This window comes from Pholcus phalangioides, unplaced genomic scaffold (genome assembly GCF_987345545.1).
Source record: "Pholcus phalangioides strain wild (caught in Gottingen) unplaced genomic scaffold, Ppha-v1.0 ptg000012l_1, whole genome shotgun sequence".
Classification (NCBI taxonomy): domain Eukaryota; kingdom Metazoa; phylum Arthropoda; class Arachnida; order Araneae; family Pholcidae; genus Pholcus; species Pholcus phalangioides.
Window position 1 is genome coordinate 21,108,762 of NW_028301605.1, and position 26,927 is coordinate 21,135,688.

The window sequence follows — 26,927 nt, forward strand, 5'->3', positions numbered from 1 at the left end:
ATTACGAAATAGGTCGTTAACCAGGAAAGGAGACGAGCAGTAGGCTCTCCCTTTAAAAATAAAGTTAGTACTATAGGAGTACGTGTTTAAATTCAATTGTGTGATTGAATCTCATTAATGCACAGTAGTAGCATTTTTAGGTTACATTTTTAACTGAGCTATTGAACAGTTGGTCCGTCTATAGCCACAGGATAATTGAAAATGAATGCTAAATATAATCGTCAAAAAGGAACTGTAAAAGCTAAAGTTACTCAACTAGAAAATTTTGCCAAGGACTTTGAGCCATCAGTGGATTCAAAACAATTACTTGATGTGAAATTGAACAATATCGCCGACATCAAAAAAAATGTTGAAGCATTGAGGAAAATATTATACGCTCAACCAGAGACTATAGACATTAGCGTGTTCGACGAAGAGCTGCTGCACATAGATGAGCGACTAGAAACTCTGGAGGTAAGATTTCTTTTCTACCAAGAGTCGATGAAAAGTCATCATAAAGTTAATGTTGATGAGCGTAAAGAAATTTCACGTATAAAATTGCCAGACATTCCTCTACCAGAATTTTCTGGCAAGTATGAGGAATTTAGTCAGTTCAAAAATCAATTTAAGTGTTTAATTGAAGGCAACGAACAATTAACCGACGTACAAAAGCTGTATTATTTGCGAGCATCATAAAAAAGGGGATGCAAAAAAGCTTGAAACAGCTGACGAAAGCTATGCTTCTTTGTTTGAGGCGTTAACAACTCGTTATGAAAACAAAAGAATAGTTGTTGACACTCATATTCAAGCTTTAATAAATTGCGCTAAAGTTCAATATGAGTCAGCTAAGGAATTGCGCAATCTAATTGACAATGTAAATAGAAATTTAAGAGAGTTGAAATCATTGAAATTTGAAAGAAATGATTTATCAGACACCATGTTACTGAATGTATTACTTCAGAAAATAGATAAAGAATCCAGAAAGGAATATGAGTTAACATTAACAACTACCGAGGTTCCTAAACTAGACAATTTTCTGGAATTCATTGAAAAAAGAAGTATAATGTTTGAAAGTGTCGGAAAAATAAATAGTCGTCAGCAGCAGCCTGACCACAGAATACAACCGAAAGCAAAAGCTTTCATGGTATATGATAGTGATAATATCAAAGAATATAGAAGATCTTGTGTCTCTTGCAAAGGTTTTCATGCATTATATAAATGTGTAAAATTTCAAAGAATGAGTGTTTCGCAAAGATATGAATTTGTGCGAAAGCATAATTTATGCTATTGTTGCTTAAAAATTGGCCATATTACGTCTCAGTGCTTATCAAAGGTCATTTGCTCTATTTGCAATTTGAGGCACAACACTCTCTTACATCGGGGAGAAACGGCGTCTCCAAAAAGCAATAAAGATGTCATCCAACGAAAAAGCGAAAGCGCTTCCCCCATACCCTCAGAGGGAGGAGCAGTAGGGGGCCAACAACCAGATGTTCTTCATAGTCTGAGCAATGTGATAAACACAAATTCATCAGCACTTCTCAGTACTGTGAATGTTTACGTCTGCGATTCCCAAGGAAAAGAGACTCGAGTTAGGGCCATACTCGATAATGGTAGTCAAGTGAACATGATGACAACAAGCTGCGCCGAAGCCCTCGGGTTGAAGAAAGAAAAAGTTTATGCCCCCGTTTGTGGCATTAATGGCTTGTCACATACCGTGAAAAACAAAACTACCGGGGTAGTCGCAAACAAAAGCGGCGAGTTCAAGAAAGAATTGGATTTTTTGATTGTATCCAAAATAACAGATTTCACCCCATCGTCTCCTCTTGATTTATCTGGCTTGAAGTTTCCCGAAGGAGTTGAACTTGCTGACCCACATTTTTCCAAGCCAGGGAAAATACAACTTTTGATCGGAGCAAAAATATTTTTTGAGGCATTGAAGAGCGGACAGCTGTATCTCAGCAACGAAGTGTTGCTTCAGAATTCTGTATTTGGGTACATAGTCTCCGGGACAATTTCTCACTCGTCATCTCAGCAATGCTGTTTTCTCTCGAGAGAAGTTGATGTGTTAGATCAATCCATTAGAAAGTTTTGGGAAATTGAATCTGTGGAGGAGAAGCTACCCCTGAAAAGCAAAGAAGAACTTTTTTGCGAGGATCATTTTGTAAAAACCCATCGTAGAAATGAAAGAGGGGAATATATAGTTGATCTTCCGATGAAGGAAAATGTTGAACCTGGGGAATCCATGCAATTAGCTGAGCAAAGGCTGAATTGGTTGTTGAAAAAATTGGATAAAAATCCCAAAATGTCTGTTCTTTACAAAAATTTTATGGCCGAGTATGAGGACTTAGGTCACATGCAGGAGATGATGGAGGGACATGAGGATATAAAATATGTTATGCCTCACCATGGAGTCTACAAACCTGATAGCAGTACCACTAAATTAAGAGTAGTTTTCGACGCATCAGCCCCTTCTACAAATGGGTTATCACTTAACAACTGCTTGTTAAATGGGGGTGTGGTCCAAGAAGACATCTTTTCGATACTGCTAAGATTTAGAAGACATAAAATCGCTTTCACTGCCGATGTGAAAAAGATGTACAGGCAGATCTGGGTCAATCCTGATCATTACAACTTACAATGCATCTTATGGAAAGAAAGTCCGTTAGATGAACCCAAACTGTATAAGTTACTTACAGTAACATATGGAACAAAATGTGCACCATATTTAGCCACTAGGGTGTTAAGACAGTTAGCTTATGACGAACAGAAGAAATATCCTCTTGCTGCTGCCGCAACTCATACTGATTTTTATGTTGATGATATTCTAACTGGTTCTAACGATATAACAAGTGCCATTGAATTGCAGCAACAGCTGATTTCTATGTTAAAATGTGGAGGCATGGATTTACACAAGTGGTGCTCTAACGAAAATGCATTGTTGAACAATGTCCCTGTTCATGAACGAGAATATTGCTTTCAGGATCCTGAAAATGACACGGTGAAAACTTTGGGTTTAAGATGGAACCCTAAAGAAGATTGTTTTGGTTTCGCTGTTGCTCCTGGTAACAACATACCTACCAAGCGTGCTGTGTTGACAGATATCGCAAAATTATTTGATCCGTTAGGCTTGCTTGGTCCTGTTCTAGTACAAGCAAAGATTTACTTGCAGAAGCTCTGGCTGTTGAAAATCGACTGGGACGATGAACTGCCGTCTCAACAATCGAAAACCTGGAGAAAATTCCGAGAAGGACTTACAAGGTTGACAAACCTCCAGATTGATCGTTTCGTCTTAGCAGACTCTGCTGAAAAATTAGAAATTCATGCATTTTCAGACGCGTCAAAGGATGCATACGGGGCTGTTGTATATGTGCGTTCGATTACTGCCGTGGGTGATGTGAAGGTGGTGCTTCTTTGTAGCAAATCCAGAGTTGCACCTCTCAAAGTAGTGACCATACCACGTCTTGAACTTTGTGCTGCAGAACTGCTCTCAAATCTTGTTGAGAAGGTGCTATCTTTTCTGCGTGTAGTAGTGAACAAGGTGTGTCTGTATACTGACTCAACAACAGCGTTGGGTTGGATCATCCCGGAGTTCAAGAAATATGCTGATGTGACTTTGACTCTAAATCTGAACGAAGTCTTCATGGATTCTTTATTTTGCATTACAAATGATTATGCTAAATTAATTCGCATTCTTAGTTTTGTTTTCAGGTTCATCCATAATTCGAGAAATCCACTTAATAAGCGAAAGGGTCCTTTGTCACATCAGGAACTTCAAGGTAGTATGCAATATATAGTTCGTTGCGCAGAAGAAATGGAGTTTAAAGGTGACATATCCAATCTTAGAAAAGGGAAATTGGCAACAGACAAGATAAAAAACTTACTTCCATACTTAGACGAAAAGGATGTTTTGCGAGTAGGTGGTCGTTTACGGCACAGTCAAGTAAGTGATAGCCAAAAACATCCGATCATATTACCATCAAAACATAAGCTCACTAGAATGATCATTGAGCATCATCATAAAAAATATTTACACATTGGTCCGCAAAATTTATTGTATTCTTTGAGGAGAGAATTTTGGCCATTACGTGGCAGAGATATGTGTCGTAAGGTTGTACATGACTGTATCACTTGTTTCAAGATAAAACCTGTAACAGTAGAACAACTCATGGGGGATTTACCTAAAGAAAGAGTCACTGTGAACTATCCCTTTAACTGCTCTGGTGTCCACTTTTGTGGGCCGTTTCTGATAAAATATAAGGGCCAGAGAAAGGGGATCTACCACAAGGTGTATATTTGCATTTTTGTATGCATGGTCACGAAGGCCACTCATTTGGAAATAGTGTCTGATTTGACATCCGAAGCATTTATCGCTTGCTTGAAAAGATTTGTTGCCAGGAGAGGAAAACCTCAAAAAATGTTCAGCGATAATGCAAAAAACTTCGCAAGTGCTAATAAAACTCTGAAAAATTGGTATGCCGATATTGTGCAGAGTAATAACAATCTCGTCAACTATTTATCAGCAGAGGGTATTCAGTGGCAGTTTATACCTCCCAGAGCACCCAACTTTGGTGGTTTGTGGGAGGCCGGGGTAAAATCCTTTAAGCACCATTTGAAACGTGTAGTTGGGAATTCGAAACTAACATACGAAGAACTGTTAACTATTGTCAATCAAGTAGAGGGAATTTTAAATTCACGTCCGTTAACACCACTATCTAGTGATATAGATGATTTAGATATTCTTACGCCTGGTCATTTCCTCATTGGTCGCCCAGTCACTGCCATTGTAGAGCCATCACTGACTGATGTTAAGGAAAACAGATTGAACTTATGGCAACGTACATCTAAGTTGGTGCAAACAATCTGGAAGCATTGGCAAAACAATTATTTGAGCACTTTGCAACAACGAAATAAATGGAAAGGTTCCAAGCCCAACATCAATGTTGGAGATATGGTTGTCATGAAAGAAGAAAACCTCCCAAGTTGTAAATGGATTTTGGGAAGAGTCGTGGAGGTTTTCCAGGGTAGGGATAATAAAGTGAGAATTGCAAATGTAAAAACAATGAATGGGATCTTCAAAAGATCAATATGTAAAATCGCGTTGTTGCCGTTAGAAGGGTCTCGATAGAAAAGAAAAAAAAAAAAAAAATCATTAGGTTTCCGCCTTGAAATTATAATTGTATAATATAGCACATTTGTGTATGTATATAGTGCATTTGTATTTTATATAATTAATTTTTGTTTCGCAAATATGATATCTGTACTGCATCGAATTTTTGTTATCTGTGAATTTGTTTATGTATTCAAGTTTTATATTGTCGTATTTATTGAAATTGATATTTCAATGCCGGGCGGCATGTTAGGCCGATACATCAAATTATGTGAGTTGGCGGCTATTTTGTACGCCAATTGTAGCGAGCGTTTTTCTGTGACTGTATTACGAAATAGGTCGTTAACCAGGAAAGGAGACGAGCAGTAGGCTCTCCCTTTAAAAATAAAGTTAGTACTATAGGAGTACGTGTTTAAATTCAATTGTGTGATTGAATCTCATTAATGCACAGTAGTAGAATTTTTAGGTTACATTTTTAACTGAGCTATTGAACAAACGGGTTGCATTGCTTTGTGCTTTGTATATTCATTAATTTTACGGGAAGACTCAGCCCTTTCACAAAAGCTATTGGGGGGTTGGTGAAATTTTCTGGAATGAAAGCTAATGAAAGCAGAAGAAATCTTCAATTTTGTAAAGCGACAACCTCGATTATCGTTCACGTGCATAAGTACGCATGAACGTGTGCATCTAAAAAAAAACATGTTTAACTCGAACATCGAACATTCCTCGATAAAAATATACACTGCGTTATTTAATGTCAAATTACCGCTTATAGGAACAGTCAAATAACAATGATTTACTATAGGAATTCTTTTAGCATAGAAGGGTTGGAACTTGGCGAGGAGAAAAGCACTTTTTTAAGATACTTCGTTACACACTCTCACTAGATAACATACAGGATAAAAATATAAGCATCTATTTCAATTAACGCACGCAAGAAGAACAAACCTAATGCACACATTGTTGATGGAAGTAGAGAAAAGTCTCTCAGCATTTTCAATGAGTAATTTCATTAAGTGTGTCTCGAAACGTTAGAGGAATCAGGCGTTAATTATACATTACTAATTAGACATGGGCATGTTTCAGACGCGATGCGAATTCCATTGGAATGTGTCTTTTCGGTATGTGTTTGTGTAGTAGGATGAACATGAATTGGACTTTTCGTGACCACCGCATTTATGGAGGTTCGTCGAAAGTTGAATATAGCATTGTTGGATTGGAACTTACACGTTTCAGAATTTCAAAAATACTTTTGTATTGACCTGAGAACGTTGAAAAAAATGTTTTTTTCATGGAAAGACCTTATTGCTACGCACAGAAAATTGCGACACAAACTCATGATCGTCCGTTTAACGCTTTGACTTTTATTTTTCGTTTAATTAGTGTTAGTGCTCCATCTATGATGTAAATCATACATGCCTCAACCCATTGCCCGCGGGCCACGTTTTCATTTGATATGGCTTATGGTCTGAAACTTAGTTTTGCAAAATGAACAGAGTGGCACATTTTTGCAGATGACTTGAGTGACCCGGGGCACATTCCCAGATTTCTCAACCGGCCTGCGGTACAGATACAGATCACTCAAAGAACCCACAGCATACTCACAGATCATTTGTGTGACCCCGCAACAAAATTCTAGAGCATATAAGCGGCCCGCCGCCACACTGAAAGATGAATTTTATGACTCGGGATGAAATTTCACATCATTTAACCTCCTGATCTCTGAACCAAAACTAACCATAAAAAAATGTTTTTGATTGATTTGTGTTGATTGTATGTCGAAATGCCCTTTAAGAAAAAATATGGCAATAATTAATCTAGTAATCGATTAATCGGCGTCGATATCTTTACTAAGACCATGACGTTTTGTCTCATTACGCATACCTCAAGTCTTAAGATGAAAAATAGAATCGATAAAACCATTTGAAAAACATAAAAAAACCCCGTTTAAAATGAGCAAAGAGGTTAAGAAGTTAAAATGATTCTGGAGCGAAAAAAGTTGAGTGACTCGCGGCACATCCTTAGATCACTTGTGTAACTCACAGCTTAGTTGTAGATATTTGAACTAACCCGCGGCAAACAGTTTTTACAGATTACTTATGTGATCTGCGACAGACCTTCACAGCATTCAAGGGATCGTCAGTTCAGCCCTCGGTAAAGTGATGTGGAACCATACCGCGGGTAGCTTAAATGCTCTAATATTATAATTGTCCTCTGTTAAGCCCATAGAGGGCGCTGACTATCCCAATAATAGTTAAAAAAAATCAAAATAAAAATCTGCTCGAAAACGCCATTGCTTCATGGAATGTCTAGAAATTACAAAAATGAAGGATTTGAGTTTGTGCAACAAATTGAATAATGCGCATGAAGATTATTAAAATCCGTTCCGGAGTCGACCCTGCAGGATCAAGGATTCAGCTATTTCCCTGTTAAGAGCATTGGAAGTTGTTTTGTACCTGTTGATGGTCAGCTTCAGGTCGATGCATGAAAATCCGATTGTTAAATAAATACTGGAATGCTCGACTACAGTACTCGAGTACCCAACGTTTATATAACAGAAACATCGTGACGATGATGCCATACTGAGTGTGCCATCGTGGCGTTTAGTGAAATTTCTGGGAGGCCAAAGTATCGTAAGAGACGCCAAACGTGAAAACGCAGTTGCTAATGCGTGATTCTCAATGCACAGTTGCTTTACCTAAAACAGTGTTTGCCAACTCCCTTCCCGCGTCTAACCTAAACATCTTCAAAATCCTGATGTCCCCCATAAAAGACACGGAGGGATATGCGACCCAAGGTGATCGAAAATTGTAAAAAAAGTGGAAATATTGAAAAAAAGGTATTTAAATGTTGTTTTAATCTGCTTCTGTGAATTTGAAACTCTTTTTGAAAGTTAAAAACTCTCTCCATGCTATTCTGAAACCTTAAATTAACCTGTGTGCCCACACCCCCCCCCAGAATCCACATGGAGGAAGCCAAAAACCTGGAAAGACCTATAATTTGAAGCCTAAAGCCCTATAACCTGGACTAAAAAGTATGAGTTTTCAACTTTTAAGACAGTGTGGCCAAAAAAAAAAAAAAAAGGTTCCATGAAGCCCAATGGCCTGTGAGCCATACTGTAGTACAATATCTTGGTTCTCGCAACCAAGCGTCTTTACGAGTGAACCTAACGGGACCCAGGCTTCGAGGCAAATAGCGAGCCCTACATTATTGGAGGAGAATTTTGCTTATTCTGTGATTTTTTTTTTCATTTAAATACGAATATTTATTGATACTTATATTATTTCCTCATAGAGTTGACGCTTCATTAATTTGTGAATTATTTTTTGCATTGGATATGAATTTCTTTGATTCGGAATTTTTTCATTAATAATGAATTTTTCATTAATTCTGAGAAATTATTCTTTCATCAAATATGAATTTTCATAAATCATAATTGCTCCCTTAGTAAAGTCGAATCCCCCCCCCCTAAAAATCACATTCCTCCGCCCCAACGTGGGGCTCGAGCCCCACGTCGGGAATCATGGACCTAAACGAAAAGTATAGAATTGTCCAACGTGACGTAGCCAATCTTCATCTCGTGCTTGGAGAGGACTATTCAACTTCACTGTACATGCACATTCCTCTGCGGAATTTCTAATGAATCGGGAACGTGTTCTGCGTGAGCGTATGCATGACCCAAACGCATTTATGTCCATAGTTGTGCTTGTTTCGTGATCTCACTGGTTGCTGCCACCTGTTTCTTCCATATGCTGAAGTGAAGATGATAAATGCTTGAGTTTCCCATGTTATATGCAAGTATCGTGTTGAAGGTCTGCCCGCTCTGTGCGGAGATAATAATTGATGTACTGCAATTTCTCGAAGAAACACCATGTAGCTTACGAGTACAGAAGGATGAAGATCGTTCAGGCTTTGATTATGTTTCGGGTTATTCGAGAAACATTTCTTTAATTGATTGATTTCGAAAATTAGGTGCAATAAAATGGCTTATGAAAAAGCCTTGTGTAGTGATTAATTGGTTCAAATGCCTACGCTACTGTTTCAAAAGACTGAGTGATATCGTCCTATAATAGAGGCAGGAGCTGGCGGTGAAATTATAGATATAAAATGGGATCCCACGGGTTTGATTATCGTAGTAAATCGCCCATAGTTGGTGATGGACCTGAGTTGTGCTTGGTTTGAAAGAAAGAAAGGGTTCGATTATCGAAAAAAAGGTGGGATATACATAATTACATGTACATGCTTGCGGAAAACGACAAAATTTGTATAAAAAATAAACTGAAATTGAGAGACAATCGCCCAGTCACCCCCCCCCCCTCCGCCTCCGGTTTCTTCGAATTTGGAATACCGGCACCGTAAACGTGGGCTTTTATGGCCCATTTAAAAAAAAAAAAATTCAAATTCACTTCCAATATACTGTAATACGAATATTACTAATACTTTTTAGTTCTGGTAATGTTTTTTTTATATAGATAAGATATGTTATACATTATGCAAATAAAAAACAACCAAGAGATTTTTTTTGAGAAACTTCCAATTAGGTGAATTAAAGAATAAAAACATTTTGTGGGCTAATGTTACATAACTTTGTCCTACTTCACTTCTTCCCACCTTGAAGCATAAAATGAAAAGCTAGGGTATTTCTCTTGAACCTGTGCTTGCAACAAAACTTGAAATTTTGAAAGAAAACTTATATTTCAACTTGTGCTGATCACATGTGTGTAATATAGCAATATTTATTTTATTTTTTTTTAAATTTTACTTTGCAATCCTTGTGTGTTACAAATGGATCACAAAAATGCTTCTTTTAACAGGTTTCGTAGGCTTAATTATAAGGAACCCATAGTCGCACATTTTGTCACGTGAGTGGTATATGCTAGTTCTTCGTCGGTACTAAAAACCTTTAGATGGTTTGCCAGGAAATGCATTTTTAATTTTTAGTGGTGCTTCGATGTATTTTAACTCTTAGAGCGGCCATCCCGGAATATCTCGTTAAACAGGATTTTGCTTTATTTCTGTCCCTTAGAAATATCTCGGGTCTTTAGCAAGCTTCTACTTCCAACGTGGCAGTTATAATGACTATCAGGAAAATTTTTGAAAATCGCCCAAAGAGTTGAAGTTACCAAAAGCTTCCCTTTAGTTTATTTCAACAGATATAATTGCATTTTGAAGGTGGTCATTGCTGAGTCTGCATAAATTCACCTTCCAGGATAATTCTTGTATTTATACGCCATCTTCCCAGTCTGGAAACAACATTTGAAATAGGATAGACCTTCAAAATAATCAACATAATTATTCAACTCATAATTACGTGTTTTAAGTGTACTCACAAACAAATTACCAAGGATTACGAAAATTCAACCTACTTTGTTTGGCCTATCAAAATGTTCAGAAAAAGCACGGTGCATTTTTTGAAGTTACCAGAGCTTGAATTTTCAATTACTTTTTTTCGGCAAAAATGGAAGATTAAACGAAATTTTAATCATTCTACAGTTAGAAGCATTAAATTGTCTTTTTAATTAGGTGCCTACCTTACTTGACAAAGCTGGATTGAAATCCCTCGCAGCTGAAACTTTGGAGAGAGAAAAAAAAAAAACATATGCAATCACAGCGTATAAAGCCACCGCTGTTGCTGCCTAGTCCGTCATTTGTGAACTACGCGTGGCACACAGTTGCTTAGTACCGCTACGTAGAAAACACTACACAAAAACTAGGAGAAATACCGGAATTTTTTCTTTTTTTATACAGTAATTAGAGTACGCTTAATTATTTTATCGCTTTCGACGGGTTTTCCTAGGAGTAGAAGTTCAGCGCCGGGTGCAGCGTGGAAATGCTGATTGGTAAATAAACCTGAAATTCAGGTTTTTTTTTACCAATCAGTGTTTTTCCCGCTGCACTCACCATAGAAAACCTGCTGCTAGAAAAACCCGGCTTTTGGGCCGAGAATAGTTCCCTGGGTCAAACTAGCCCGAGAGAGAGAGTTTACGGTAACCAAAATATGTAGTTGAACATGGCCCCAATGAAGAGTTTAATCAGCACCTCCTAGAGATAGAAGGTCTCTGCACTGTTTGCCATAAACGCCATTCACACAGACTACCTAGCAAGTCTGCCACATTTTGAAACACAGCATCTTATATAGAATATAGAAGATTCATCGAAAGGCTGGTTATTTGTGGAGATGAAGATTACAAGGAAGAAAATTCATCATTGCCGCCACGGGGACTCGCATCCCGGTCTCTCGCTTGCCGGACGAGTGCTCTACCATCTAAGCTATCTAAGCAGATAGAATATTTCAGCTCTGGAGTGTATATATATATGTAGAAAGGCACCGTTCATGGACGGCGTCAACAATCAACTAATAGCTCGTGAATGACAAAGGCCAACCAGATGGCCATATGCATATGGAAACGTCCTCTCCACTTGTCAATACAAGATTCATCGAAAGGCTGGCATCTTATTTCGTTTCTTCCTATTTTGCCGTAGAATCTTCCTGATTGGCTCAAAAATACCGCACAGTGATTGGATGTGGGGCATAGAAATCGCCAATTTTGAGCCCGATCATTTCTTTTCCTCACAACGATGATATTGGCACGAACAGGGAATTTTTTTTCCGGAGGCGAGAGGCCTTCTATCTCTAGGAGGTGCTGGTTTAATACGATAGTTAGAATCGATCATACGGTCTGAATGAGTTTATCTAAATTCAACCTATAATCAAATAAATTGGTTCGACCCGAATCAAATTCAATAATTTTAGAATTTCAGAGAATTCATATTCAGTCAAGAGCAGCGTAAATTTCAAGATTCCCAAAGTCACTGGGAATTCTTTCTTGAGAAATTGGTATTCACAAAAAGAATCAAGAGCTATATAAATGCCTCAGAGGACGACGGGGGGGGGGGGCGGCAGCAGCTTTCGCAAGAATCTTTATAAAAGCCAGATTCACCAAAGGGATAAGGGATTTGGTCGATTTCTATATATACGACTATGTGTCTACCCCCCACCCCATGTTTTTCCCCACTTCTCCTATACCTTCAGCATTTATAGCGCGACGGGACATTCCGTCATATCTCAACCATGTAATTACATCACATACATCCAACGCTTGGTGTCCGGCTGATGCTTCTCCGGATATTGGCTTAGCACAAAATCCTCCGGGAGCCGTGAGAGGTCCGGGATATTCTTTTCTATGTTTTTTCTCTCTCTCTATTCTTATTCTTTTACTTCTCTTCTACTCCTTCCTATTTATCGATTTTAATTTTTCTTCCGTCCGTGTATCGATATTTTCAAAGAATTTTTTAATTTAATCGTGCATCGTAGATATTTCTAATGAGAGAAATACGCATTAAATATTCATTAATTTCACCGCAGAAATTCTCCGAATGCAATGGGAATGATAAATGAAATAGCTTTAATCTATTTCCCCACTGTAAATTTAAATTTATCCTACTGCAACCAGAGGGTTGCTGACGCCATCTCTTTTTTATTGATTGCGAATTTCTCGATGATTTCATATTTTACAGAAAATATGAGGATGATTGAAAATTTATGATAAATAAATTGATTAAGACATATTTTCTTCCGGGAAAAAGATTCCTGAATTTTGTTTTTCTCCGGAAAAGATAGGAAAGTAGTAATTTGTTATAGGCATAGAAGGAACGCATGGTTTCCATTTGAACTAAATCCATATGAAATGTGTGTTCCATGTAAGTACAAAGGAAACTTTTTCACGGTCGGGATTGCTCTATAAATTTTTTTATAAAAGCTGTTTATAAAAAAACAACCAATAAGCCCATTGGTTACATTTTCTCGAAATATAACCAATACGCTTATTGGTTGAGCTTCTTGAAGTTTTATAAAAAAAGTTTTACAATGTAATACTGGCCTAAGACAGCCACTCGCCGTTCTTCAGAAAGCTGTATGACATAGACTAGAGCAATAGAGCCGGGGTATACGGGAATTTACTGCTCCTGTGTGCGCGTAAAACAAGTTCGAAGTCCAGTCGAAATGCTACTATTTCGACTGGACTTCGAAGAGGTCCTTCGAAGAGGTCTTCAGACAATTCCAGAGGTAAGCAACATAGCAACATACACATTCTACACATTAACACGGGTATACCTCATACTACGCATTTCTAAAAAGTACTCAACGCAAGCCTCATACACATTTATAGAGGTTAATGAGCCTAATTTTTGTTTACATTGGTTAGTGAGGCTCCTATACGTTTCTGGGCTTGAGAAAATCTTACAGGCATTTCCCTTACAAGCGTAAGGGAAAAATCGGCAATTCCAGAGATACGCAACCCGCCTATTACACATTTTTTTTATAGGAGTGGGAAAGCCTTACACTCATTCATTTAGATTAGGGAACATTTTACGCATTTAAACGTTGTCTTAAACGTTGTCTTGTCGGACGTCTTAAGTTGCCTGTAGGACGTCCCACCAGAGGTGAATGAGTCTCTCAGGTATATCTGGAGGTGAAGGAAGCCGCTAAAGTAATTCCATAGGTATGCAACGCACACCTTTTACACGTTTATAGGCGTACGCAAGTCTTTTCCTCTTTTCCAATTCTACACTTAACGCAAACCGATTCTACTTGCATTTATATTTCCAGTTCTACTTACGCATTTATAGGGCTTAGTGAATCTCCTATGCATTTATAGTGGTGACTGAACCCCTTTTTAAAAGTAAGGAAGTCACACGGACATTTCTAGGGGGATAAAAAACCCCTTAGGTGTCATAGCGGCACGCAACGAATAAAATAAGTAATCAATTAAAATGAATGACCGAATGAAGGAATTAATGAAAGGAAATTATTTGAAAATAAATAAAAATCCAAATTCCATGAAAGAATTCAAACAATTGTAGATCAATGAATTCAAACAATTGTAGATCAATGAATTCAGACAATTGTAGATCAATGAATTCAGACAATTGTAGATCAATGAATTCAGACAATTGTAGATCAATGAATTCAGACAATTGTAGATTAATGAATTCAGACAACTCAATAGTTTGGGAAAACCCTGTATAATAAACGTGAATACCACGGTATGACTTGGTAACCCGCGGGCTTCGTGGAAAGTTCAATTCGGCCCACAGCGAATCTTTGATATAGCGATCCCTTTCCATCCAATTTACGTACAGAATACCAATTACATGACACGAATCGAATGATACCGCCACATAAAGTAGAAATAAACAAATTTTATCGACTAATTAAACAGAAACAAAAACAAAAAGTTAATGTGTTTAAACGAGACATTCGGAAATCACATGTTCCAAAAAATGGCGGAAATTTTATGTCCCACCACTTTATTATTTCACCTTAATTACCAAAATCGGAGAGAAATACACATACAACATTTCCCATTTAGAAATTACTTTTATTTTTTTCCACCCTAATACCACGTATTGCAACAAAAATACAATTTCTTAAATACAAGAAAAAAATTATATATATATATATACGGTAATTTTTACTTCACGATAACGACTTCCACTAAGGAGAAGAAGAAAAAAAACGTAATATTGAAGGGAAGAAGGAAACTCGTACAGGTAATTAGATGTACTATATAATTTCTTGGAACCTATTTCTCATCCCGCTAATATATAAAAGGGAATAAAAGAAGGAAATTCCCGGATAAAAAAGAAGGAAAATGACTTTATACTTATTATCTTATAAGCTTAGTAGAGTTCTTAAAATCGACAGGATAAGAAAAAAAGGAGAAAAAAAAAAAACTCGCCATTATTTTCCTTTTTTTTTCCGCCAAAAACTTTCCAAAAAAGCTATTTAAAACTTGCCCATTACCGAAAATTATATCTCTGGAAAATTCTTTAGAATTTTTTCTTGAGAAATTTTCCTTTCTTTTTCTTTTCTTATATACTATATATCCTAATTGATGATTATTATCCGAGCTGATCGGTAAGAAGTAAGTTCTTTCTTCTTCTTTTTATCTTCTATCTTCTGTACCTTGATGTGTAATGAGTTGAATTTTGATGGATTTTTACGTAATTACTAAGAACTCTATCTAAAATTTCAGAACATACTTTTATAAGAGTTGAAAATTTCTCTCTCTTTGTTTTTTTTTTTTTTTTGGTTATTATTATTAAATTTTTTTTTTCCTGGAAATATTCGGATATTATTATCTGTTAATATAAGAAATGTGTTTTGTGTTTGATTATTTCTGTTAATAATTGGTTTTTTTTTTTTTTTTTTTTGGTTGTTCCGTTACGATTGGGTACAATTGATGGCAAAAAATTGGGTATCCATTGCTTATTTGTGGTTTTTCTTAACGTTGTGTTTTATATTACAGTCATTATGCGACTTACGAACAGAAAGGGTTTCTGCTCTTGGCGTATTATAGATTTATCTTGGCGGTATTTGGCAAAAATATTTTGATCAGACCTGCTTTATTTCTGTTTCTGATCCTCAGTTAGCGGATTGGCAACAAATTGCCATGTCACTGTGATGTCTTTTGGCCATCGTGCTGTACACTTATCGTGACGATGCATGTTGGAATCCCGATTGTGCAACAGTGTTGGTAGGTTGAAGTTCGTTTTCCTGCGGTTTTCTAACTACGAGAGGCATACGCGAGCCCATCACCCTTTTGAAAAAGTCTCTCCGCAGAGAGCAAGCAGAATTGAATTGCGAAGATTTGTAACAGCTGGCTGATGTGAAGATATATTTTGGAAAGAGAGAAAATTCAACTGCCCCTTCGGGGAATCGAACCGACGACCGGGTGAACGCCCTAGACACGCTTCAGTGCACACGACCTTCAAGGAAAGATTGAGATATTCATTACCTCCGTAGTCTAGTGGTCTAAGGCAGTGTTTCTCAACCACCGGGCCGCTGCCCAGTACCGGGCCGTGAGTGATCGCAGTTTCATTTTTCCCATCAATTTCACGTTAGTTGTGTGTATGACCGGGCCTTTCACTTACACAAAGTCTTACACTGGTCTAGGGCGTTCACCCGAAAAGTGAAAGGACATGGGTTCGATTCCCCGCAAGGGCAGGTGAATTTTCTCTTTCCAAAATATATCTTCGCATCACCCAGCTATTAAAAACCCTTCGTATGGATAGCGGAGAGTGACATCCTCTGATTATTGAATTGGAATGTGTTATTTTTTAGAATTTCTTCATCTTCAGTAGTTTGGTATATGTCACTAATATGTCGAAATAACCAAGTTTTCTCTGGTTGTAGAACATTCGACTTATCGAGATTTGACTGTATCGGTTATTGGTCATACATGCAAATACATTTTCATCAAAAATACTAAAACACTTATTAATCACCAGTTTAAGGATCACCATTTTAATTCCATAATCTTTTAGATCCATAAGACCGCGAGGATCATTAATTCCTCTGAATGGATATTTTAAGGGGCTACCATCGCATAGATTTCAATGCACAGATTCATAAATGTAAAAATTCTAAATCTACAAAGTGTTGAACGAATTTTACATGGAATTCAACATAGATTTATGAAGACGGGGAAAAGAATTGGTTCTTTTACAATAGAAAACTCAGATCCAAATTTATATTTTATCATTATTTTTTTTTCTTTTTTCTTCAGCCCAGAGTTCGGAATGCTCAGACGAAAGGGGATTCATGATGAATTAATCTTTAAAACCGTAACTGTATCTGACATGTAAAAGCCATAAATTTCTTCCCTCAAGAAATTGTTAAATTGTTTTCAACCGGATGAAAAATAAAGAGAAAGCATTTTGACGTAAGATTACTAATGAATATTCAAAGCTGTTTCAAAAGTTTTCGGAACATTTATTATTTCGTAGGTAAAGCGAGTATTCAAACATTTGCTCAACGTTCGGTGGTGATTTATCAATAGAATGCCCCCGCGTAAGTAAAAATATAATAAGAATTTTTCCATTGAAAACCAAGAAGAAGAAGAAGAAAAAAATCATTAAAATTTGAATATTTGAAAGCTGTTCGCGTCAGTAAATCACATATTTGAGGGGCGGGAAAAAAGAAAATTATTTATCACGTGATGAAAATTTTTACACATGCAGAAAAGAATGTTCCCGGAGATACAAGAGAGGAAAAACAGGATTTTAAACCGTATAAATTTTGAGACCATACCCCCCGAGAAAAAAAAAACACACTTTATTTTTGTCGCTGTCTGAAGCCTTTACCCATGGCTTAGGATGTCTCACGGGATTTGCTTATCATTTCGAGATACTGTCAGGAAAGGTTTGATTCTGGACGAATGGACGTAGATGTCTTTGCCTATTCGTCGGAGATTTATTTCTACGAGATAAATCTTCGGAGATTTAAAACGAGCTTCTATTTTTGAATGTGGATCAGGTTTTACGCCTTTTTTTGCTTTCCTCTCAGTTATCTTGCGTCTGTCGTTTGAATTCATTTTAAATGAAAATTTTTGTGAATTATATACATTTTATAATATTCATTTTTTTGTAAATATTTTCCCAATCTTTAAGAAAAAAATTTACTATATAAATTCATCGAAAGTGGTGGTTGTGGGCCCACCAAAATAAATTTTAGAAACAACGGTTGTTTGTTTTTATCCTGCCTGGATTGATGAAAATGGTGATTTTTGGTGGATATTTTTAGAAACAAACGCGCCTTATATAAGGTGTAACTAAACTTTCCGTCAGTACTGTAAGGGGCCGTTCAAGTATTACGTCATCATCGATGGGGGGGGGGGGGAGGTTTCCGATTTGCTGACTTTTGATGACAAGGGGGGAGGGGGGTTTGGATAATGATTACGTCATCAGCCACCCTTTATGAAAATATGAGTTAGGATTCAGAGGGGCAGAGCTGATGACGAAATTTTTCTGACAAGAGGGGTCAAAGATGGCTAAAAATTTGCGTACGCAATACTTGAACGGCCCCTAACGGGGTGATAGAACTCACCAACACAAACAACTTTCACCGTAGAATGTGGGGTCGGAAAGCAAGCGGTGACCCGCGAGATGGCGCTTTCTCTGGAGGGGGATAAACGTCGCCTTTCACAGAACCCGTCAATCAGATGCTATCCGCCACCGATGTGACATCTGTATTTCAGCTGCATATGTTGTAAAGTTTTCAGTAATAAAGATTCTTCATCCTTTATTATTCGTGTTTAATGTGTTCTACATTTCCATCACGCATGCGCCCTCTCACGGATCGCCGCTTGCTTTCCGTCTCCACGTTGTATGGTGATTTTTTTTTTTTTTCAAGTTCTATCACCCCTTACTGTTCTGACAATCAGGTTGGTTAGACCCTGTATATAAATTAGTCAAAAATATTGTTTAGCGTCTGCCAAAATTATTTTCAGAAACAAAAGTACCTTACGTAAATTAGTAGTAAATGTAATGGCTTTGAGCCTGCTGAAATATATACTTATATTAGAAACAATGTACGTACGTTTTACTGTATAAAATCACAGAAAATGGTGGTGTAGGGCCTACTAAAATATTTTCAGAAACAAAAGGACCATATATGCCTGCGAAAATATTCTCAAAAACAAGACAGAAGTAAGTAAATTACACAAGTAAATGAAAAAAAAGAAATAAATGAACATACGCCAATGTGGCAGTCACCCTTATCATAGGGATCGATATGTAGTGATATATACAGATCAATATATAGGGTCCGGCCAGAGCCCTTCGAAACTCCGAATTCCGGACATTGGCCGGGTCAACTGGGCTGGCCAGTTCACGAAGTGGCCAACATCGGGCTTTGGCAGTAACACGAAAGTACATCTGCCCCCCCCCCCCTTTTTGTAATGTAAGTATCCGTGGTCGTTTCTGTGTCTGATTATTATTGGTCGCGGTCCACGAAATAAAATGTTTAACCTATGATGCGGCTGAGTAACAATTTTTCACACGGTACCTTAGCTACGTCAGTTACTAAACTATGTGTATTCAAATGAATCGGATCGATAGAGATTAATGCGAATTTCTCTCCGAGTATTTATTCATAAGAATCGACGCATTCTCATGAACAATTTTCCAGTTGGCAACACGTTCATTTATCCGAAGGAAACGAATTGCAATTTTCTCTCCCCCCCCCCTTTCCATGTCTGTCTCTGAGGAACATTTCGATTTCAAACCATTTCACGTCCCTTGTATCCGACTGTTAATTCGACTACATCAATTCAACCGTGGCATTAATTAACAAATCTAGCCATGATCGCTAGACCAAGAAACGCACCATAAGCATACTGTATGTATAAGCAGACATTGTAATTTTACCGACGATAATAACAACAAATTCAGCGACTACCGCACATATAAACTACTAATTTTGACTTCAACGCTAGAATTACCGGAATTTATACCCTCCTCCAAGAATTACAGAGCGGTCAAAATGACCGCTATTGTGAATACACATGAGATACAGCTGTAAATGTTGGTTTATTTTTGAATTGAAACACGTGCCTTAAGAACTAAGTTTGCCTGTCTTCAAATATTGTCGTATGTGGGATTTGTGGGATGGGATCCAACATTTCTCCTCCGACATTTTGCCGCTGGCACGTTTCGCCCCCCCGGAATTTCACCCCCGACATTTCGGCCTCGGGAATGTCACCATTCACATTTCGCCTGCCCTTACTGTATGAGAAACCGATGGAGAGTCACAAAGTAAGTGATTGGGTGCGTGACCGTATGAGTATGTAATTGTCTTAATGAGTGACCGAGTAAGTGTGCAATTGACCGTATAAGTGAGTGAGAGACCCTATGAGTGAGTGAGAGACCGTATGAGTGAGTGAGAGACCGTATGAGTAAGTGAGTGTGAGTGACTGAAAGTGTGAGAGAATGACCCAGTGAGTGAGAATATGAGTAAGTGTGAGCGACTGTTAGGTTTTGAGTGAATGACAATATGAATGATCAAGTGAGTGACTTTATGAGTGAGTGAGTGACCGTATGGGTCATCAAATTATTGACCATATGAGTGGCCATATTCACTTGGTGTCACACACTCTCACTCACGCATACGGTTACTCACCCACTCGCTTGTTCACTCACCTGTTCACTCACCCACTCGCTTATTCACTCACTCACTCGCTTGTTCACTCACCTGTTCACTCACCCACTCGCTTATTCACTCACTCACTCGCTTGTTCACTCACCTGTTCACTCACCCACTCGCTTATTCACTCACTCACTCGCTTGTTCACTCACCTGTTCACTCACCCACTCGCTTGTTCATACGGTCACTCACCACTCACTTGGTGAGTCTTACGGTCATTCATTCACTCACACGATCACCCACCCACTCACTAGGTCACTCATTCACTAAATTCGTCATTCACATGGTCAGGTCAGGCGAAATTGCCAGAGCGATATGTCAGGGGCGAAATACACGTAGCACGAAACGAGCCTTTGACGAAATTTTCGTAAACATTTGGGGATTTGGGAGCCCCGACTACGAGAAAAAAAAAAATATTATGCTTATATTTTTCAAAATTTTATATTATTTATTGTTTTCAGAATTGCGGAATGTACGGGACAACTAAGTGACCCCCCCCCCTTCTACTTAGGGGGTTCCAATAAGGAAAATCAATTAAGGATTACTAGGGATGCCATACATCTTGTATATCAGTGATTCCCAATAAAGCATGTGGGGAGGAGGATGGATGTGTGCATATCTTTGTATGAGCATTAAATTATTAAGGGTATGCTGCACAAAAATCCTTGAAGGCTCAGGTGATCTAAATCTAATTGGGTGTTCACCACCCAGAAGTGGCCAACTATGGAAGCCAAAAATACTGTCCTATTAAATACGGGATCTAAGGTCACTGTACAATTTTTACTTTCACTTCGCCCGCCCTTTAGCACATCGGCATGGGTATGGTCGGGAATAAAATGTGATTCACCTCCTTGGCTTTTACCCTGAATGTCAATCTGGCACCTTTTGTATCCTATTTTCGGCAAAGTAAGTTCTACCGCGTTTTTAGAAATTAACCCCTTCTCCTTTGAAACACCCTTTATATTTGCTTACTCCTGAAATGTAACAAGACACGCGAGAATGATTCTATACTTTATTTTCGGAAGAGAAAATGGATGAATTTATTTCCTTAAAAAATGTATTATTAGCATGTTTAAAATCTGGTTTAGAAAAGAAATTTTCAACTGCTGTCAAAATGACCGCTTGATAATTCTAGGTAAAAGGAATTTCCAAAAAATCAACGAAATGACTGAAAAATTTCTTTCGCTCCAAAAGACTCCTTCCGACGGATTAGGAAAAGTCACGGCACGGAGCGAAACATGTTAAATTTTGAAAAATTAAGATGTGGTCGGCGGTCAAAGTTTAAAAAGTAGTCAGAGATATTGCATATCGCTCGGTAATTCTAGTGTTTTTACGCCGGAGAGAAACGAATAGTTCCGGCCTGGTAATTATAAAAATCTCCAAATCACAGCATAATTGCGGTGATATTGTTCGGTATTGATGCTGAGCGGCATTTGGTAAGCACATAGTCCTAGAATTTTTTCAATATACAGGGTGACCCTGAACTCCACCAACAAAAATTAGAGGGTTGATAGTACGCGTGAAGACAAACAAATTTCTGCAATGGGGGGAATCTAGGATAGAGAATAATTTTTATGTTTAACTGATGTTAACATGGAACTAAAGCCACTGGAGCCAAAAAAGGGAGGAAAGAAAATTTTTTAAAGTAACCTTGGAAGTGAATGTGGAAAAATATTTTCTCCCCCCACCCCCAAACACATATTATACCGTTATACCGAGAAAAAAAGACGATACAGTGGAACCTCGTTTATCGGAACATAAATTTTTCGATGAACTCGGTCAACCGAACACCCTTTCAAGCCAATTCATTTTCAGTTCTCTATAGTCAATGATGATCAACAGTTGTATTTTCTTGGAACTTGAATCCTTTTTTCTCCCAACTCGATATCTTCGGTCTATTGTACAATAATTCACTTCCAAACAATTGTACATATCGTTCTTGTGAGCTATAGATGTGTAAGTTGGGGGCAGATCCGGGTATAGTGTATGTAGTTATAAACGAATGACAAACAAACAAACGTGTGAATTTTTTTTTTCCGTCGGACGAACCCATCTTAAATTCAATTTATTCCTTTGCTTCATCGAATTAGTTTTGAAATCGATTTTCCGAACACGCTTCGATCCCAATGTGTTCGGATAATCGAGGTTCTGCTGTATTTTTTTTCTTCTTCCGTAATCAATCGTGACTGGAAAGAATAAAACTCTCTGTCGTTTCTCGTTTTGTGAGCAAGTTTGGCACATTTTGGCGACTTTTAGAGTGGTGTAACGCACGTATTCCCCAAATAAATGGTTGTGAACCTGGGTTTCATTGAAAAAAAATTGCTTTACAGATCCAAATGACACCGAATTCGGACAACGTATATTTCGGATAATACACTCATCATTTATCTAAAAAAATTCATTAAAAATTCTACGTTAGGTGGAACCACCACTTTACAAATCACTCTACGAATGTTTAACTTGTCCCCTAATATTCAACAGCTATGTTTTCTATTCTTAAATGGTGTCATCCAGAACTGAACGCTGCAAGCAGGAATGCACGCAGGTTCGACATTTGGAAGGGAGCATACCACGTTGGGTACGGGCATAAGAAACCGCTTCCGGCGGAACATTTTGAGGTACTTACCTTCAAGGTACAATCTAAGCCTTGCAATGGTTCCCCCTGTTTCCAGTGAAGGGTGTTACTTAACCACAGGGTTTTCCAGCATCAAAAGTCACACTTAATGAGGGATTTTGTCTATTTTTTTTTTTTTTTTTGAAAAAGAAAGAAGCGGGAAAACTAGCTGAGTTCGGTCGTTGTAATGGGTTCAATGGTCGTTGTATTCAAAAAATAATAAATACAAAAGAACATTGTGGCAATACCCAGAAATTTGGTACCTGACATAGCGGTCGTTATAAAGAGAGTTGACAGTATTTCTTGATTATTTATTATTTTACTCCAAACTCTTATGGAATGCGCTTTTTAGATATTTCAAAATCGACTAAAAGAAAAAAAAATGAAATACCTTTTCCTGTGTTGAAATCGTTTATGTATTTATAGAGAAGAAATATGGGCGGAAAAAAGCACAAAATACGTGGCTGAGGGGGAAAAAAAAGAACAGAGCGAAGCATTATTTATGGAGTCGGTCAGCTAGCAATTCGTCATGACATGCCAAACCAACCATATAACAAGAATTTCCCATTCCGCTTGTCTTTGAGACAATTCATGATGGATGGCAACATACACGGACAAGAAGAGAGAGAGAGAGAGAAACTCTTCTCTCTACGCCACTGGCTGTGTGTGTGAGAGCTAGAGCTTCCTCCTCCGCCTCTCGTCTTTGACCGAAGATTTACGCCACTGCAACAAACGTGATCTTCGGATCGCACGCAGCTCCTCTCTTCCCCACCCCCTTTCCCAAGAGTTAATGTCTTTTTGGATATTTCGAGTAACAGATGCGCTGACACAAGCAATATAGGATCGTTCTCGGATGGCGGCCGTCCCTTTGACAAATCTCGTATTTATTTGACCATACACATACAATGACACGAAATCATCTCTTAAATAAATACACAATGACGGGAGGTATCAAGGACCTATCAGAACTATTTTATCGATATATATTCCGGGTTCGTGAGGGCATACCTTTTTTTTTTCTAGTGGAAATAATATTCAATTATAGGTGATCATATTTATCGCACCACGGTCATTTTCTGCACACGAGAGCGAACTAGGCCGGGACTTACAATTTATTGCCGATTCCGAACGGCAGCTTTTTTTTTATACTCACCGAGAGGTTGGTACGCTAACTCCTCGATGCGAGACTCCCTACGGTACAAATATTTATGATTCCCAATAGGCCTTGCTTTGTTTATATCAGACATCTTCGACTTGTTGCTCGAGAGTATCACAGTGCTCTCTGAAGCATCCAGAGTGCTCGATGTTCATGCCTGATTTCGTGTTCGCGTACACTTGATAAACGTCCCAAATAAACACTTTGTACAAATCGTATTGAATTCATCCTGATTTCATGAATGGTGGGTATGACAAATTTGCCGTAAGGGTGCTCTTCTTTTGTTTGATCGGTATCAGTGCTCGCGATTAGAAAAAGGTTGAAGAGCTCTGATTTAAATGATGCCTAGAGCTGAAGTTACGTTCACTTTAGTGTTGCGTTTTTACATAAAAGTATGCGGTGAATAAAAAGTTTAAAAGCATTTTATACGAAGAATGATATTTTCGTCATTTTATCTAAGTTTGGAACATGATTTATAAAACATCTATTCTCTGTATCGTTACTAAATTTGAATGCGATATTCTACTGTATATTGTTAAGGTTGTGCACCAAAATCTAAGGACTGGCAAATGCATTTGTCTAATTACAGCGTCATATATACGATATATAGAATGAAATTCAAAAAATTCATACGTTCATTAACAGATTTGATTGTAACTTATGCATATACCATACAATCCTTTGAGTTTTCGTTCATGACCTGCTCCATTACTAGTTGAATGTACAGTAAAATTAACAAAACATTCCATTCTGATAATATTTTGCAATCGTGTTTGGAATATTACATGAATTTCACTTAAAATTTGACATAAAAATGACTTTTTCTCAGAAAATGACTTAGTATAGAACTTATTATTGTTTTCTCAATTTTGAGAAACATTCTAGCAAAAAATACTATTAAAAAATTCACTCTGAAACCATTTCATAGAAAATTTCAAGAAAGGTAGTCGGATAACTTAACCGGAGGTGTTTCTAATGGCCAGAAAAGTCGAATAACTTAGAGACTATGCACTACTTTTCCATTTTTCAGGAACAACAAACTATTACTGCGAATATAATATAAGTAAAACTGCGCTATTAGCAAAGCATAAAATACTTCGAGAACTTGTTATTAGACGGAGCAAGAATTTTCGCGCACTTAAGCAATTAGCGCAGTTTATATATTTTATCTGTAGTTATATAGCTCGTTGCGTTTTAAAAAAAAGTAGAGAAATGTTGTATATTCTCTTAGTTATGGGGTTTACATAGAGTACTATAATACTTTTAACGTTTCAAACCATAATACTGAATTCCGAGAAATTTTTATCTATACATATTACGGGCAAGGCAATGCCACTCAAAATGGAGAACATAATTCATCAAGGGACTTCATAAAATAGCTTTTGACAGAGCTATACAACTGTATCGTAGATAACATCAAGAATTTATATTCTTATAATTGGATCAGCGGCAACAAACATTTCCCAAGAGACTTGGTACAATGTTGAAGTGACACTTATTCATGTAAAGAAACATAACCGTGTTCGTCTATCATCTTCTAACGATTAGTAAAAAGAGTTGCGCCAGAATCTCCGTGGGCATATTTTATAGATAAGTGAATATAGTTTCCGCTCCTATATAGGCAATTGCTTGAAATTTAAAGGATTGTACGGTGTTGTACATAAGTTATGAAGTGCATTCTGCTGCATGTCTATTTATGAGAAATTTTCCAGCAACAGGAAAATTCAGGAAGGAGCTGTTAATCGTAACACCCTCTATATTATAAGATTCTGATTTTCATTTTCCTATGATTCGATTTCGTGTATCGCCCTCTATCGAGAAAAAGGTATTTATTTTTTCTTGTACCAAAAAGTAAAAAAATCCCCCTTTTATTTCTTCGTGGGAATAACTTTTTCGCAAACAACATACAAATATACCAATCCGTTCAATTGCTATGAAAATATCAAACTTTTTTGCGGATGGTGCCGGTTGAAGAACACCGCCGCAAGCTATAGCCGATGTTATATATTTTTTACAATAAGAGAATTATATTTTGGCTAGAAATACACAAAAAAAATGTCCATAGGAAATAATTCGAATTTATCAAAAAACCGTGTTTCTTCCGCATTATCTGGCATGCCGGAAAACATCGAGGGACACCAGAATGGCCGTATTTTCTAGCATGCCGGGAAATTCGAGTGAAAGTTTCTGAAAAGTCAGATATCTCTATACTGTAAAACCATTGTGAATTCGCTAAATGTGATTTCAAAAGAATAAAAATACAGAAATGGCGATACTTGATCTAACTAACTATTCAAACAATGGATTTAACAATAATAAATGTTCCATAACGGTGTTCCTAGATTTGAAAAGAGCATTCGATTTTGTGGATTTGGACATTTTAACAAATAAACTATTTGAAATAGGACTGAGAGGTAACATATTTGAATTGTTTAAATCATACTATTGCAACAGGAAACAAGTTCTTATTCAAAAAGCAGTTAGTACTTTTCAAGATGTGAAAAAGGGGTACCTCAGGGTTCTGTTTTGGGTCCGATATTATTTTTGATATATAAATGATTTATGTAGCTTGAGATTGAATGGAAAAATATAACCTTTGCCGATGATACAGTGCTTTAGGTAGAAAATACTGATACAGCAAATTTAATTCGAAAAGTAGATGATCTAGCAAATTTAATTCGAAAAGTAGATGATCTAGCAAATATATATATTAATAACTGGTTAATTAAACATAAATTAAAGCTTAACACCCAAAAAACAGAATTTATTTATATGAAGACAAGAAACATAAATTATAACACGAACATACATCGAAGAATACATAATCATTGTCAGTGCCTGGACAACAATCAATGCCACTGCCAAGAAATAGATATTGTTCGGGAGTACAATTATGTACGTATCACAATGCAGAATGATCTTAAATGGAACACGCACTGTGATATTTTAATAAAAAAAGATTAGAAAATATGCAGTGATCATTTACAAAATGAAAAACCTGATTGACGAATATTTTTTAAAACATTTATTCTATGCATGGATATATTCAATTGTCAATTATGCAATCAGTGCTTGGGGAGGAGCA

The 26,927-nt window shown here is 37.3% G+C and overlaps 1 protein-coding gene across 1 annotated transcript; it reads left to right on the forward strand.

Moving 5' to 3' along the window:
• Nucleotides 1–201: 201 nt before the first annotated feature.
• Nucleotides 202–16,695, forward strand: LOC149079863 (uncharacterized). The gene is made up of 4 exons (XM_089239937.1): nucleotides 202–453; nucleotides 1,301–2,140; nucleotides 2,315–3,919; nucleotides 16,657–16,695. The coding sequence occupies exons 1-4, from the start codon at nucleotides 202–204 to the stop codon at nucleotides 16,693–16,695; spliced, it is 2,736 nt and encodes a 911-aa protein (XP_089096063.1).
• Nucleotides 16,696–26,927: the final 10,232 nt, after the last annotated feature.